The sequence below is a fragment of the Somniosus microcephalus genome, chromosome 10 (genome assembly GCF_052327205.1).
Source record: "Somniosus microcephalus isolate GS21.2 chromosome 10, FLI_Smic_1.0, whole genome shotgun sequence".
Taxonomy (NCBI): domain Eukaryota; kingdom Metazoa; phylum Chordata; class Chondrichthyes; order Squaliformes; family Somniosidae; genus Somniosus; species Somniosus microcephalus.
In genome coordinates, this window is record NC_140996.1 from 191,599,238 (window position 1) to 191,616,004 (window position 16,767).

General features: G+C 44.1%; 1 protein-coding gene across 6 annotated transcripts in view; it reads right to left on the reverse strand.

The window, feature by feature from the left end:
- The window catches only part of sparta (spartin a), a 60,901-nt gene that overhangs the window by 31,835 nt on the left and 12,299 nt on the right, over positions 1-16,767 (reverse strand). For 4 of the 6 annotated variants that reach the window (XM_085999361.1, XM_085999357.1, XM_085999358.1 and 1 more), the window contains exons 2-5: positions 15,784-16,622; positions 11,479-11,676; positions 10,368-10,409; positions 3,027-3,156 (exon numbers count right to left, since the gene is read on the reverse strand). In XM_085999361.1, coding sequence (XP_085855487.1) covers positions 3,027-3,156; positions 10,368-10,409; positions 11,479-11,676; positions 15,784-16,620 — 1,207 coding nt within the window. In that variant the 5' untranslated portion in view covers positions 16,621-16,622. The remainder of the gene's footprint in view (positions 1-3,026; positions 3,157-10,367; positions 10,410-11,478; positions 11,677-15,783; positions 16,623-16,767) is intronic. The other 2 variants (XM_085999359.1, XM_085999363.1) reach the window with 1 other exon arrangement.

The window sequence follows — 16,767 nt, forward strand, 5'->3', positions numbered from 1 at the left end:
TATCACGTGGAGTAAATCAAATTGGCTGAAGACCAGCTTCAGTGGTGGTGGTCCAGGACCTCAGGAGGAGGCAGATATGGATCATCCACTTGGCACTTCTGGCTGAAGATGTTTGCAAATGCTTCAGCTTTGTCTCTTGCACTCACGTGCTGGGCTCTGCCATCATTGAGGATGGGGATATTCATGGAGCCTCCTCTTCCCCCCCGTTAGTTGTTTAATGGTTTACCACCATTCACAACTGAATGTGGCAGGACTGCAGAGCTTTGATTTGATCCGTTGATTGTGGAATCGCTTAGCTCTTTCTATAGCATGCTGCCTCTGCTTTTTAGCATGCATGTAGTCCTGTGTTGCAACTTCCCCAGGTTGGCACTACATTTTTAGGTACGCCTGGTGCTGCTCCAGACATGCTCTTCTACACTCCTTATTGAGCCAGGGTTGGTCCCCTGGCTTGATGGTAATGGTAGAGTGAGGGATATGCCAGGCCATGAGGTTACAGATTGTGGTGGAATACAATTCTGCTGCTGATGGCCCACAGCACCTCATGGATGCCCAGTTTTGAGCTGCTAGATCTGTTCTGAATCTATCCCACTTAGCACGCTGGTAGTGCCACACAACACGATGGAGGGTGTCCTCAGTGTGAAGACTGGACTTCGTCGCCACTATGACTATGCGGTGGTCACTGCTACCAATACTGTCATGGACAAATGCATCTGCGACAGGTAGATTGGCGAGGATGAAGTCAAGTAGGTTTTTCCCCTTGTGTTGGTTCTCACCACCTGTCGCAGGCCCAGACGGGCAACTATGTCCTTCAGGACTCGGCCAGCTGTGGTGCTACTGAGCCACTCTTGGTGATTGACATTGAAGTCCCCCTCCCAGAGGACATTCTGTGCCCTTGCTACCCTCAGTGCTTCTTCCAAGTGGTGTTCAACATGGAGAATTACTGATTCATCAGCTGAGGGAGGGCGGTAGGTTGTAATCAGCAGGAAGTTTCCTTGCCCATGCTTGACCTGAAGCCATGAGACTTCATGGGGTCCAGAGTCAATGTTGAGGACTCTCAGGGACACTCCTTGCCGACTGTATACCACTGTGCCACCACACCTGGTGGGTCTGTCCTGCCGGTGGGACAGGACATACCCAGGGATGGTGATGGAGGAGTTTGGGACATTGGCTGAAAGGTCTGATTCTGTGAGTATGACTGTCAGGCTGTTGCTTGACTAGTCTGTGGGACAGCTCTCCCAATTTTGGCACAAGTCCCCAGATGTTGGGGAGGAGGACTTTGCAGGGTCAACTGGGCTGGGTGTGCCGTTGTCATGTCCGTAGCGGGTGCAGAGGTGCCGGGTGAAATAAATACGGGACTAGTAATCCGGAGGCCTGGACTAATGATCTGGAGTAAAGAGCTCAAATCCAGCCATGGCAGCTGGGGCATTTAAATTCAGTTAATTAAATAAATCTGGAATATAAAAGCTAGCATCAGTAACAGTGACCATAAAGCTACTGGATTGTCGTAAAAACCCATCTGGTTCACTAATGGGCTTTAGGGAAGGAAATCTGCCATCCTTACCTGGTCTGGCCTACATGTGACTCCAGACCCACAGCAATGTGGTTGACTCTTAACTGCCCTCTGAAGTGGTGTAGCAAGCCACTCAGTTGTACAAAACTACTGCGACAAAGTCACTGTGGGAGTACCTTCACCACAGACTGCAGCGGTTCAAGAAGATGGCTTACCACCACCTTCAAGGACAATAAGGGATGTACAATAAATGCCAGCCTTGCCAGTGACGCCCACATCTTGTGAAAGTTTTTTTTTTTTTTTTTTTTTTTTTTTTTAAAACATCCTGCTCCTATGGAATTACAATAGCCAGAGTGTACTTTGAAAACCTGCATCAAATGACAGTTAAAATATTTATAAACTAAAGCATGAGTGACAGAAAGTCAAAAATAAAAAAAGTGAATTTTCAGCATTGCATATAGAGTCTAATAAAAATGTTGTGCTAACAATATTGTTTGGGGCAAGTTGTTTATTATGTAATGAGCAGACAATTAAAAGGCACTTTGCTTTGATGCTGAAGTCAGACACTGTGGTTGGAATCAATCCAACCAAAATAGCTAGGTCAGGACCGTGGCGAATAATCGGTTCACGGTGCTGGTCATTGTAGACTATAAGGGAAAGTCCTTGGTGCAGTAATAGAGCTACTGTGGCGGAGCCACTAAAGGGACTCCGATCAATTGTATACAATTCCCTTTAATGTCAGCTACAGCCGGAGTCTGTATCTTTGTTTTCACTGTTTACATGTACAGAGCGCGATCACTTCAATAGCGCGGGTAAACGCAATGACGTCACGCCGTTCATCACGTGATCCCCCACCGGCAGGAAAAATGTGATGACGTCAGCCACGGGACCGCCCAAGCTGTCCTCGTGGAGCCGCCGAACTGACTAGACCTACATTCGATGTTCTCCTGTAGTTATCCGTTAAACTCTTAGTTTTCATTAAACCTCGTTTATTTGATCGCCTGAGTGGACCTCAGTCTTTTGGATAGGAACTAGACATTCCTACACTACAAATAAATTGTGAGATGCAAGGGGGGGGGGGGCAGAACCCTTTTATCATGCAAGAACAAGGAATGCTTTGGAGAGGGAGGAAGGACAAACGTTCACTTACCAAATACTGCCATTCCATTATGGTTGGGCAAACAAAAACAATGTTTTAGAATGTAAATAACTGAAGTGGTTTTGGGCGTTGAAGGATAATGTTACTTGTATTTTAAATCTTGCAAAGTGATGGGTAAATAGTATTACAATAACCAAGGCCCAATTCTTTCAATAACAGTAAGATGTAATACTTTCACATGTACTACACGGATGGGTGTACTGCTGTTACATCAGAAATCGCATTCCAGGTCCTGGACCACATACGAGTAATGCAACAGGAGCTCTACTACTGTAGTACATATGTGCGCTCCTGGTAGTGAAATTAAGGTCTTCTAAACTTATATAGTTCTTTCACTTATGCACATTAACTGTTTACCTGTTAGAATTCCACGGGCCATTTTTTCACTCCACTCTGGCAGAACATTCTCTTGGTTACTAGGTTGTGGGTCATGGTGAATCTGCACAGTCTGGCTCAAATTAAGTTCATCAGCTGAAGCTTCTGGATCCTAAGAAATAAATAATCTAGTAAAATACAAAAATTGTCTCACAGCACAAGATAAACTGCTCGTTAGCAGTAACTTTTTAAAACTGCCTTTCAATTCCTTTGCTTCCTTTCAGGCTTTTGCACAGAACTGTGTAATCATGATATACAGGAAACTTTGTGATATCCGGCACCAACAGGACCAAGCTGTTGCCGTCCCATCAAAACTGCCGGACAAACCAGCGCTAATGTTAAAACATACGGAGCTTTTGAGCTCCGTATCAAGCAACAAACCCTGTTGCACAGCTTCTAAACAGTCAGCCGCAGCTTGCAAGCATCTCTGTAGCTAAGCAACAGCTTTAGCTAGACCTTGCAGAGCCTGACTGGTGAAAAAAAGAAAAAAATCTTACTGAACCGACTCCTGAATTTTGCCGGTGGATCGAGCATTCCGGACAGTTAACCTCCGGATAAACCAAAGTTTCCTGTATCATGATTCCCATCATCCTGGAGTTGACATCTGAAAGATTCAGAAATCTTCCCTTTGTCATAGACCTTTATTTTATTGATATAAGAGTCCTTTACAAGAGTTAGATTGTTTAAACTGTTTTGATGTGATTATAAAAATACACATTCCTCATGGGCACACGCATGGAGTTGGGGCAGGGGGGTGTCAGTCTTTAAGGCAATTGCTTCAGCCAGTCACCCATTGTATCAATTGTTTAATCCCTTCAAACTTTTGGCATAATGTTAGACCTGGTAGCTACGGTGCATGCGGTTATTCCTAAAGGCTGGACTATCAGTCTGTATTACAAATTTGGGTCTGTTGTAAAGGTTCAGTGGCATCAGCTTCTCCCATTAGTCTGTATTTAGGAGTTGAACCACACTGCCCTATATCAAATTGTAAGATAGCATAACCCAGGAATGCAACAATAGCATCACCGTGATCTGGACCAGATATTACCGAGGCAGAAATTTCATTCCTACGGGTGTGTACGTGCAGAGTTCCCACCCGTAGGGCCAACAGAAATGCCAGTTTTAGGCATGCACTGCACATGGGCTGGAAACCGGCATTTCCAATCTGTCAATAAAGCTCGACAGATCCTCTGCCTGCCCGGGAGAAGGGCCTCTGCGGGTGGAGAGTTCTGTTTTTTGGAGACCCTCCGCCCGCAGAAAACACTTACGCCTGCTTTTACCAGGCTCAAGAATTGTAAGGCCTGCTTTTACCAGGATAAGAGTTAAAAAAAATACAAAAAAAAAATTCCCATTGATTTATCATTTAAAAATACTTTAAAGTTTATTTTTAGCCCTGTTAAAAACTAATTTTTCAAAAAAAATTGTTTAAAACACCTAATTTATTGTAATTTAGTCATTTTAAAAATGTGATTTTTAAATTTTTTTTTTTTAAATTTTACTATGTTTTGGGGCTGATCCCCATTCATATAATTGACAGGTCTTCCTGTCAAATGTATGAAGGGAGAGTCCCCTCTGATTGGCTCCCCATGGCCCACAAGATCCCAGGGACGCTGCGAACCGCCTGCGCCTCTGGGGTACGTGAGCCCTGCGCACCGGCAGTTTGGAGGCCCAGCAACGGAACTCTGCGCCTCCTGGGAGTCCTCCGGTCTAGGCGCAGATTTTTCCAGATCGCAGCCCTGCGAGCGGAATTTCTGGGCCACTGTCTTTTGCACAAGTATTTTTTCAATCTCTCCAAAGGTGGGCCGAGCAAACAAACACTTAGGGGCGACTTTCCCAGCCCCGAGGGAGGTGGGACAGTTGGCAAAAACAGAGGGCGGGTTCGGAACCCGCCTCCGCGCAATTTTGCTAGAGGCGGTTTTGATGGGTGCAATTCGGTCCCGCCTCCATCAGTCCAGTGAGGTAGTTAAGAGCCTCTATAATCCTATTTTGACAGACCCGTTATTTTACCACATTTTCAGCATGTTCCACGACCCTTCTAAACCACGCCAGCCTCCTCACAGCTGCAGCTCCACCATTAAAACAGAGCTTTCATCAGGAATCAGTTGCAGGTGGCAGAACTTTTGTTCCAAAGGTCTTTCAGCACTTTTAGCAGGCCTACCAAAGTCAGAGGTGCTGCAGCTTCCATCTCTCAACTGTGGGACCTTCTTGGAAGGCCCTCTCTCCGCTTGGACTGAGCACTTCCCCAACGGAGGTATCTGCCAGCAGCATGGGAACCATTTATTTCCTTTCACCATGGAGCTCAGATTCAGATGAGGAACAGCCACAGCAGCAGCCCCAACCTCCTGCTCACCCACTTGATGCTGCACAGGGCAGAAGGCGCCAGTGCATGGAAGCACGTCGACGCAGAAAAGATACCCCCCTCAGGATTTACAAAGGATGAGCTACCTCAACATGAGTGAGCAGTAGTGCCAAAGGAGGCTGAGACTTTAGCGAGAGGTTGTCGGAGACATCTGCGCACTGCTGCACCAACACCTGGAGCTCAGAGGAGCGGGTGGACACCCCTTACCAGTGGCTGTCAAAGTCACCACCGAACTCAACTCGTGTGTCTCAGGCTCCTTCCAGGGATCAGCGGCATCTCAGTCGGCCACCCACAGTTGCATCACGCAGGTTACCAATGCCCTTTTCGCAAAGGCCCACAATTACATCCACTTCAAGGGATCAAGCAAGTGTAACCACACGTACAGTTGGCTTTGCAAATATGGCAAGCTTGCCAATGCTGCAGGGAGTCATAGGCTGCACATGTGGCCCTTAGGGCACCCCATCACAACCCAGCTATCTTTGTCAACCGCAAGGGCTTCCACTCCCTCAAAGTACAGCTGGTGTGTAACCACAAGGAGATTTTGCATGTTTGCGCCAGGTTCTGTGGTAGTTGCCATGACTGTCATCCTGCAGAATTCTAGTGTTCCTCTGCTCTTCAATCTGCCCAACCAAGTTAACGGATGGCTCCTTGGTGACAAGGGCTACCCCCTGAAGTGGCTAATGATGCCGATCAGGAGGCCAGCTAACGAGGCTGAAGAGCGCTACAACGCCAGCCACATTTCAACCAGGTCCATCATCGAGCAAACCATTGGCTTGCTGAAAATGAGATTCCGATGTCTTGACAGATCAGGTAGAGCCCTGCAGTATTCAGCAGTCAGGGTCTCCAGAATGGTTGTGGTCTGCTGTGCACTGCACAACGTGGCACAGCATCGTGGCTTGCAGCTTCCTGATGAATAAGTGGCTCAGTTCATAGCCTCCTCAGATGAGGAGGAGGAGGACCGAGCACCAGCCCATCGATCAGCGGCAGCAGGAGAGCACATGGCTGCCCGTGATGCAAGGCATGCACTTATCCTGGCCAGATTTTTAGGTTGCCCATGTTGGCATATGTCCTTGGCTCCATCTTACAATGGACATGACTCTCTGGCCACCAACCTGACCACACAAGTGTCGTGGAGCCCGCAATGTGGAGCTGCCCAAGGTGAAATAACAGATGCCATCAAATCATTTTTATTGTTTCAAACACGGATGGCATTTCGTCAATACACAAACATTCACCCAACTGGCTACCCTCGTGACTAATGGTGCTTTATTTTTCTCTTACGCGTGCTCCTATGTGGTGCTCTCCTTGTGGCTTCAGAAGTGGAGGCCCCTTGCTCACTTTCATGCTGCTCCTGCTTCAACACCTTTGGCGGGCGTCCTCTGGGTTTATGAGCCGGTGAGGGCTTGCCAAACATCTGTTCCTCCTGCGGCAGTGCAGGGGCTGTGACACCCATCTCAGTTGGGTGCGGACTCTGACCAAGGGCCATGTAGTGGCATGGAAGTGTGAGCTCTTGGAGAGGAGCCCTCACTTCCTTGTTGTCTGCCACCAACTTCCTTCTCATGGGTCAGGTCCACCTCAGCATTTGCAAGTGGCTTGCTGCACATCAGGGGGGCCATGGGAACCCATCTCTGCACTAGCAGACCTACTCAAAAGGACTGCCATGAAGCTCTGGTTTCTCTGTTCAATAGCTGCCCATAGCCAGCCTTTCCACGAAAGTTGCCATCCTTTCCGTGGTGCTGCGTATATGCGCCATTGCCTCCCCAACGGCACTGCTCAGGTTAGAGTTGGACTCCTCCATCCTCTCCACACTCGCAGTGACCCTGAAGACAAGACCTGTCAGAGACTTCTGCTCCTGGAGTTCCAGCATCGCGGTCCTTCTGGATGGACCCAGAGGCACAGGGTCCACATGCAGTGGAGCAGAGCTAGGAGTCATGCACCCTCCGCCGAGGAGTCTCCACCACCTGCTGATGCGCACCTGTGAGATGTGATACACATGGTGACAACACTAATCTATGTCCCGAAGGTCCCACCAAGGTGTGCGTATCTGCGCTGGTGCTGGGTGCGCTTAATTCTGCTGACGCTGCATCCTTAGAGGTTGCAAGTTCCCGAGGAGTCTTGCTGCTCAGCCTCTTACTCGTCGACAGTGGGCGTCTGTGGATGGTCCTGTGGGGGAGTAAAGGCATGGGTTAGACATTTGACAGAAGTCTGGCATGCACTTGTGCAGATGCTCAAGTGGCATTCTAATCATGTACACCAGCAGCCATTTCAGTCACTCAAGCAGTGTAAATGAGAGGCGCAAAACTATTCTGTCACCAGCCTCGCCCGTCCGTCCCCCACTTCCACCTCCACACTGGCGATGTCCAGGGCCGCCTCTTCAGCCTGGGTGAGAATGGCTAGGGAAGGTGGCCCTCCTCCTGTCTTCGCCCTTTCCCTTCTATTGTGGGCTCTCTTTTCCTGCAGTGAGGGAGACTAGTGGAGTTGGAGTGAGTGTAGAGAGTCCAGAGCATAGATGCTTAGAAAGATTCAAAGATGGAGTGAGATTCCATGTCCAAGGGCCTTCCCTGTGCGTTGTTAGTCATTGCATAACATTGACAGGGAGTGAGGGTAGCATAGTCGATTAGTGAAGTGATTGGGTTCATAGAGTGAGAGGGATGGTGAGGGGTGCAAGGGTTGTAAAAGTAAAGTGGGATGTGGAGGAGGAGGTTGACAATGCAGAGTGCTGGTGATGAGAGGAGGGGAGCAGAAGGAGGGTCAAGCTGAAGGTATACTCACTTTGCCTGATCTTACAAGGTCATTGAACCTTTTACAGCACTGCATCCATGTTCTGCTGCACACCAATCTGGAGGTGATCTCCCTTGTCAGCTGTACCCAGACAGCCTTGGTTTCTTTGGGAGGCCTCTTCCTCTCAGATGAGGGGAAGAGCACCTCCCTGCTGGCTGTCACCCCCTCAACCAGGATACCCAGCACCTCATCAGAGAACCTCAGGGAGGCCCTTGCCTTGGAGTTGGTCATTGTTGAAACAGAAAAAGTGTTGGAGGTGGTGCACCATCGACCAAAATCCAGTAGAATGAGCCAAGACAGCAAGCAGCCCTTAAATGAAGCTTCAATCCCAAAACACTAATTGGCCCAGGGCAACCCACACCTCGGAAATTAACTGGCCAATTAGGGGGCGGGGGGACACAATTTTTTCCCACCTCAGTGGAGGAGATTTTAGAACCCACCCAAACCAAAACCCGCCTCCATTGGGAAAATCGCCCCCTTAGTGAGATGAAGTTCGATATGAATTTTAAGCTGCTTTATTTCATAGCAGGTGAACATGAGCAACAGTTATGGCTGGATTCACTTATTTCAATCAATACAACGTCTCTTTTGCATAATAATGTAAAATGTTGAAGAGGCTATATTTCCCTACATCAGTGGGTGACCTTACTTAAAAAAACAAAATAACTCCCCTGCATTGTCCAGTCTTTCTGAACCTGCATAAGTTTATTTGTGGGTCTCGAGCCAAAATGTGTCAGCTTTGCTTCTAGCCATTGCCTGATGGAGAATAGTGCTGTGTGGGAACTTAATCCCAGGGGATAGGATGGGGAGGGAAATATAGTTTTCTCCAGAAAACCAAGTAGTAATGTAAAAGAACCTTTAGAATCTGCACGTAATTTTGCAGCAAAGGGGAGCATTTCAACTTAATAGCTGTAACCTTTTCTGTAGTTAGGCCACAACTCATAGGGTGAGAAATGTGGAGGTCCATAAAGACAGGGTCTTGAATAGCTGAAAGTGAGAATTCTTACTATTTACAAGCAAAGGTTCAAGACTAGTTGAACCAATACTCTGCTAAATCTGATGAAGTCATCAGCCAAATCATCCAGGTGCTGCTACAACCAACAGACATTTGGCAGATGGCACAAAACTGAAATGGGAAGAATGCCTTCTGGTGGGACTCCCCAGTCATTAACAAATATATGCATCCATGGCTGCAAACCAATTTCCTGGATGCACGGCTTGGATAAATTGTGTAAGATAACATTTTGAACTTGCCCATAAAAAGAATGAAATTTAGAAATATGGACTGAAATTTCTCCAATCCTTTTTTGGCAGGGGGGGGGGGGGGGTCCAATTAATGCAAATAAAACCCTTGTGCACACACACGTACATGTGCATGTGTTATTTTTTCCTGTCTGGATGATCTGCCTCCTATGTTGAAACCTCCCTTGACTTTGAAATTCATCCAGGATTGTTTTCCTCACATTGATCTATCACAATGCAAATTATTTTCACATGGTATCGATTTTTTTTTTTTTTTTTTTTTTTTTTTTTTTTTAAGCACAACTGCCAAATTGTGAATAAAAGAGTCAAGTCTGAATAAGTACAGACCTGGTCCAGTCAAGATTTCAATAAAATTTGCTCGTGTGATCTTGGTGCACTAATTCTTGATGCAAAACCCCCTAAAAAAACCTGCTCTTGGGACTCGCATATTAAACCGATTCCCCATTCTTCCCATTACTGTACTTGTTTGGTAGTGTATAATTCCTTTTCATTCACATTTTCTCCTTTTTTTTCCCCAATCTCTTGCTTCAAAATATTTTTATTTCATTTTAGCATATGCATCTGGTGCTATAATCTGATCTACAGATCGTAAAGCAATAATCTCAATACTTTATTTTAGCAAAAGGAGCTATTTCTAGCAGAAGGATAAAAGCAGAAATGTAAATAATGGCTTTAAAGTTCAACTATCTTCTCTATTTCTACCATGCTACAGAATAAACTGAGCTTTAAAGCCATAAGATTTTGACTGCACACTAATTTAATAGTTCTATGATTTTGCACTGTTCACATAAATCACTAATTAATTTACTAGATGAAGTAGAGTAGAAAAATTACAAGTGAGACAACTCATTCATGAAAACATTGGGCTTGCAAAAATGTTGGGTGTAGAAAACTTCAGGCTTTACAATATATTTCCATACCTTTTTAAGAATTCTTCTCAAGTCTTCAAATTTGCCTGTAGTCTGCAAATAAATCATGATTCTTGTATAGTCTCTTATGTATTTGTTAGTCTTATTTAAACTTGATTTTTTTTTTTTAAATCAATAAAAAATGCTTTTTTGAATAAAAGACCCAAACTTCAGTGGGCACAATTAATTCTCAATACTGTCTTTATTTAGTATTTTCTAGTTCTTGTTCATAACAGTGCACTCACTTACTTAGGGTCCCTCCTTTTGTGTGATATGATCTAACTTCCCTTAAAAAAAAAAAAAAAAAAAATCAATCTCTGTCCTGCATTCACTTCCAAACTCAAGATTGGAGCTAAAATGAATGGTCTATTAGTGAAACTAAAAGAAATGTCTCCTTTCATTTCTCCCCTCCATTTTTGGCCAAACTTCTCCTCTGCCCTTCTGAAGATAGAGTCTTCAGTGAAGACCATGGATGCCAGGCATCTTCAGATATCCCATTCAAATGGCCATTCTTACGTGCCAGTCTAGACAGCAAGTAATTGAGGAAAATCATAGCCAAGCCTGGTCCCCATCCTCATCTCATATCCACACAAGCATTTTTGCAGAGGTTACTGTTTAACCAGGAATGGAAACTTTGTCCAATTGTACCTTCCCTAGATTGCGGTGTAGAGCCAATTGTACAGTTAATATGAACATCCTGGCTGGCATTAGCTGACTCAGCAGAGACTGGAGATTAAACCTGGGATTTTTCAAGTCTATATGGTCAAGTTATTCTCTACCCTAACCAACTGATTGTTGAGGAGTCCTTCATCATATGTATAAAGAGGTGATAAATTCAGTGGTAATTTTACACAAGTAAGTTTATATCTGGTGATATTCTTTACCCATTTTATTTGCATAGCAATAGCAGCACACATCTCCCCCACGCCTCCCATCAGATGACTGTGCTAAGCTGGTTATGGTATATAGCCAAATGACAATTTTAAGCCTTCCTCAAACTCTGGCATTCTTGTTTAAAAAAAAAAATAACTGAAGATCCACTGCTATTCAAATCAAGTGTTTGAAAATTTACATTGTATTTCTTGTGCAATTTCAGCCAATTTTTTGAATCCCTGTAACTTACCTGGATCTTTAAATAAGTCATTTGTTTTAACAAGTCTTCAAAGTGTTCTCGGTCTGATGCTGGCAGCTCCGAGGATAGCACTACTCCAACATAGACTTCAGGATTTTGTGACATTACATCAGGAAACATGTAGACTCCATTGTTGCACTGCAGCACAGGAGACTGGCTAGATACAAGCGGGTACACCCAATCACAAACCTAGACAATAAATACATAAAATAAAAATTATAACTTTGCACCTTTGTTTATCTACAACTGTGACCCTGGAATGATAATAAACAGCATGCCAATATTCCCTCAATTTGCCCCTCTATTATAGCCTGTACATGAAAGGCTCAATTACACCAGATTAACTAAAATCAGCAATTCAAGATTTGCCGGCATGGGCTCAATGGGCCGAATGGTTACAGTACAGAAGGAGGCCATTCAATGATGCCACTCTTCAATAAGATTGCATTTATATATTGCCTTTCATGACCGAAGGACATCCCAAAGTGCTTTACAGCCAATTAAGTACTTTTGATGCTCACTGTTGTAATCACAGAAACCCCACAGTGCAGATAGAGGCCATTTCGGCCCATCGAGCCTGCACCGACACATATCCCACCCGATCCCTGTAACCCCTACACCAACACATATCCCACCCTATCCCCGTAACCCCACGTATTTAATCCCCCTAACACTAAGGGTCAATTTATCATAGCCAATCAACCTAACCCACACATCTTTGGACTGTGGGAGGAAACCGGAGCACCCGGAATGTAGGAAGCGCGGCAGCCAACTCGTGCACAGCAAGCTCCCACAAATAGCAATTAAATAAATGACCAGCTCATCGGTTTTAGGCGTTGTTCTGTGGGACAAATGTTGGCCAGGACACTGGTCGAACTCCCCTGCTCTCCTTTGAATAATGCCATCGGATCTGATGTCCACCTGAGAGGGCAGATGGGGTATCAGTTTAACGTCTCATTTTAAAGACAGCACCTCTAACAGTGCAGCACTCCATCAGTACCAATGCCAGCCTAGATTATATGCTCAAGTCTCAAGTGAACCCACAACGTCCTGACTCAGAGGCAAGAGTGCTACTATGGAGCCAAGGCTGACACCGCGAGTATAAAAGTGTTGGTAAGATGCATTTGTACAGTAGGAAAAAATTGATTTATATTGCACCTTTGAGGTAGAAAAATTTCCCGTAGTGCTGCACAAAGATGGGGGAGCAAGGGAAGAACAAAGGAAAGTGATCAATGACATGGTCGAAGAGGTAGGTTTTGAAGGTAAGGAGAGATGTAGCAAGGCATTTAGGAAAGCAACTGCTGAATGCAGGGGAAAGGTAGCTGAAGGCTCTGCCACTAATGGTAGATTTGGGTGGAGGGAAAGAGGGAGCAAGAGGAAATTGATTCATATCATGACTGAAAATATAAAAGCAAGAGAGTGCAAGCTGGGACACAGGACTGGATGTGGTCACATAGGTAGGGTAGCACAAGACCACGGTGGAATTTGTAAAGAACCAGAATTGTGAAATCAATACACTGAGGGAGAGGAAATGGGCAATGTGGCCAGGAAATAGTATGGGATTAAGGCAGCCTTGTTGTGGATGAACTGGAGCATATTGGGATACTGGCAAGGAGTGTTGGAGAGATTGAACTTGAAGACAACACATGGGTGAGGTTTTAAACAGCAGTTGAGGTGATGTAGGGGTTGTGGCCAGCAATGTTAGACATGAAAGGCTGGATATGGACTTTAAGCTCAGCTCAGGGTTGAAGACGACAACACCAAAGCTGCGGACTTTCAGGTTTAGCCAGAACAAGCAGCCATTCATGGGGATGATCTGGGGCTAAGGTATGGAGTTTTTGCTAGGGGTTCAGCTTGGTAATGTTGATTAGAGGAACCTATTATTTAATGTCAGACAGGCAGCCAAACAATACAGTGATAGTCATGGAGTTGAGGATGACAGCAGAGAAGCTGGGTATTTTCAGCATACATCTGGAAGCTGACCGCATTTCACCATGAAGCAACATAGAGATGAGGAATAGGAGGGGACCAAGAAAGGAACCTTGAGGCATACCACAGATACCCACGTAGACCCGAGAGAAGACGACATTGCAGGAGCTGTACGGAGCACATTGGGACCGGCAGGAATGGAGCTACAGGAGAGCAGTACCAGAGGAGTGACGGTGGATTAGTATGGAGTGTTCCAGTGTTGGAGGCCCTGGAAAGTATACATGGTAGTATAACACTGTAATCAAAAAGTGTAGTTGGTGACTCTGAACAGAGATTAGGATGAATGGGTTTGAGATAAGGCAAGGGGTGAAGAGCGGTTTGTGGTTTATCTTGCCCTGCAAGATGAGCCAAGCACAAACTGAGGAATCTGGCTATGGTAAAAGGACAGGCAAGATTACTTGGTCATTGTAACAAAGAGTATTTTGTCCATGGTGTATTTTTTCTTTACTGTGTCTTTATAGTTTAAATAATGTTTAATATACCACACTCAAAATTCATTAAAAAGCCAATGTATTGACTTGAGACAAGATTCTACATTAACCTTTTGAAAGGACAAATAATTACAAACTTGTTAAGTGTCAGTAGCCCACTGAAGCACTTCTGTGATTACTATATGAACAAGTAGTATCTGCTGTAGACCGTTAGCTCAAAATCTCATTGGATTGTTTTGGTAAATAGTGTAATCATACTGTAAATCTCATCGAAGCAGACTGCAGAGAATGCTTTTAGATCACATGATTCTTCAGCATATATATTTCAGTATTTCTAACTTTTAGTGTAGTGGTGTCTAATGGCAGATGTGGAAACAAACCCCAACTCTACAGAAATCATGTATCCTGTTGGCCTACTAAAATATATTCCCTCTGAAAAGCATTAGCTTTATCCCAAGTTGTGCAGGAAAGTTTCCAAAAGAAGGGCCTCATCTGATATATTGGTCTGTTTAACCTTTCATGAATTAGTTCTAGACTACTGTGCTCTTGAACTGCATTGAATATCTTGCTGTTACTACCAAGCTTGAATAACTATCCATTGCAATATACTTTGGTCTGTTATGAAGGTGTGTGGTGTGGCTGATATTAACTAGCTTCTGAGGCAAAAGATGTGGTGGAAGTTCCACGTGTTATTGGGTTATAAATTGCTAGTTGTTCACTTGGAGAATACTATATTAGTTTGCACATTAAGGTCACGTTTTGGTTTTAAGAGGGTGTTAATCTGCAGGGCTATACTTTATTTGCACTGGGCACAGCAAAGGTATCTGGATTAAGTTCAAATTATAACAGTGGTGAAGGTTGATCCAGCAGCAGAGGACCAGACCAGTTATGTGCTAAGTGCATTTGGTGGACAACCAAACCAAGTATTACTGCACTTGGATTTGAGATGGAGGAGGCGAGTGTTTTAGGGAGCAGCAAAGAGAGAGAGACTAAAGGATCCAGTGGAAACAAGGGCACAAAGAAATGAGGCAACTATTGAGAGAGGTACCAATGTTATAATGGGTGGAGAACCAGAAGAGGGGAAGTTGGGAGATAGAGCCATTTGGGAGACAGTAAGGGTGCTGGTGAGTGAGTGAGGTAGCTTAGTTCCCTGTGAAGGGCAAACATGGCGGTATTGAAGGTACCCAGGGAGATGTGGATTGTAAAGGATCAAAAAGATACCCTGCCAGTGATCAAGTTCTCAGAGAGGTTGAGTATTATTAACTCCAACGTACAAGTTTAAACTCTAATTGTACCTCAATTTATAAACTTTTTCCCTCCATTTTTAAAAATCCCAGCCTTAAAAGTGGTTTAATAAAAAATGTTTAGAAGCAGTTTGTCAATTTCCAAAACTTTAAAAGGAATATTTTCCTTTAATTTACCAATAGGTTTTCTATATCAGATGTGTATCCTTATCACAAATTCTCAATTCTAGATATTTAGCTTTCTCATTCATTTTGTTTGCACATAGCCACTTTTCATATAGGTCAACTTAAAACAACCTTCCAGTCTCACTATTATTTCCTTATTTTCTCTCAAGCAACCCACCAGTTACTATTTGCTTGAAAAATTTATCCTTAGTACAACTTCCTAACAGCTAAGCAAAGTATGTCTGGTAAATGGTTGATAGTCCTAGGCTTTTGTTTTACTTTTTGTCATACATCATTTAAAAATATTGTAAGAATCTGAACTACTTATATGACAAGGCTTCCAATCATTATTTTGCAAAAAAAAATTCAGAATCAGAGTACAAGTTATGAACAAAAATCAATACACTCTGAAGACTACAAAAGGGTTAATTAATTTTTTTAAATTCAGTTAACTAAAAATATCGTACCTGCAGAAAGGAGGGTGGTCTATTTTGTGCTGCACCAGGATCTGTATCAGCAAATGTCACAATGCGGAGATATCCAGGATATGAAGGTGCACTCACTTGTCCATCAGGTGTTACATGGAACATCTGCACTCCATGTTCAATAAAAATAAGCTCATATGCATCTACACCAAGTGGTTCCATTGGATGAGGCTGGGTTCTTTGTCCAAAAATGTCATCACCAACAACAGCAAACTCGCCAGATTCAGTTCCATAGGAAATGGTCATATGCCCATCTACAGCCTCAGGTGTGTATAGAGGGGGCAGCTCATTAGATACAGAGGGAGCATTCGGTGACAAGAGGTTAGGAGCTGTACTGGAGGCGTTTCCATTAGTAGTTGGGCTCACATCCATGGCAGAAGATTGAGAGTCAGACTGAGGCTTTGATGATGTTGAAGATTTCTCTTTGTGAGGGATCGGTACAACTGGATATAGCCTTGACTCTGCTTTTGGGTTATTAGACCTCAGTGTTTCAGGAAATTGGTTTGGTTGATTAGGCGCTGCTGGGTTTTCACTGTGCTCCAAAATAGTCAACCTTGTTTGTATATTATTTAGTGTTGCACTCATTTTATTTTGCATTTGACGGGCCATTTCCCATTGGGTGCCTGTACATTCTGGACCATTTGATGGAATATGCAATCCTTTAATTAAATGGCTCTTTCCTTGCCTGTAATACTGCTTTGCAGCTTCTTTTTCACCAACTTCATCTGCGGTGAGCCCCTTATTAATAAAGATAAATGCCTTTTTATATTCCTCCTTAATGCGATCAAGACTTTCAGCTGTGCAGTTGCAGTGGTCCATACCTAACAGAAATAAAGAAGCACAGCTAAAGCAAATGTTTTGATAGGCACATACCAGTTCTACTCATTTAGTTTATAATACAACTTGGAGCAAATGTAGCAGTCTCCCATTTTGTGCCTGACATTACTTTCTGTATTTTATCTTATA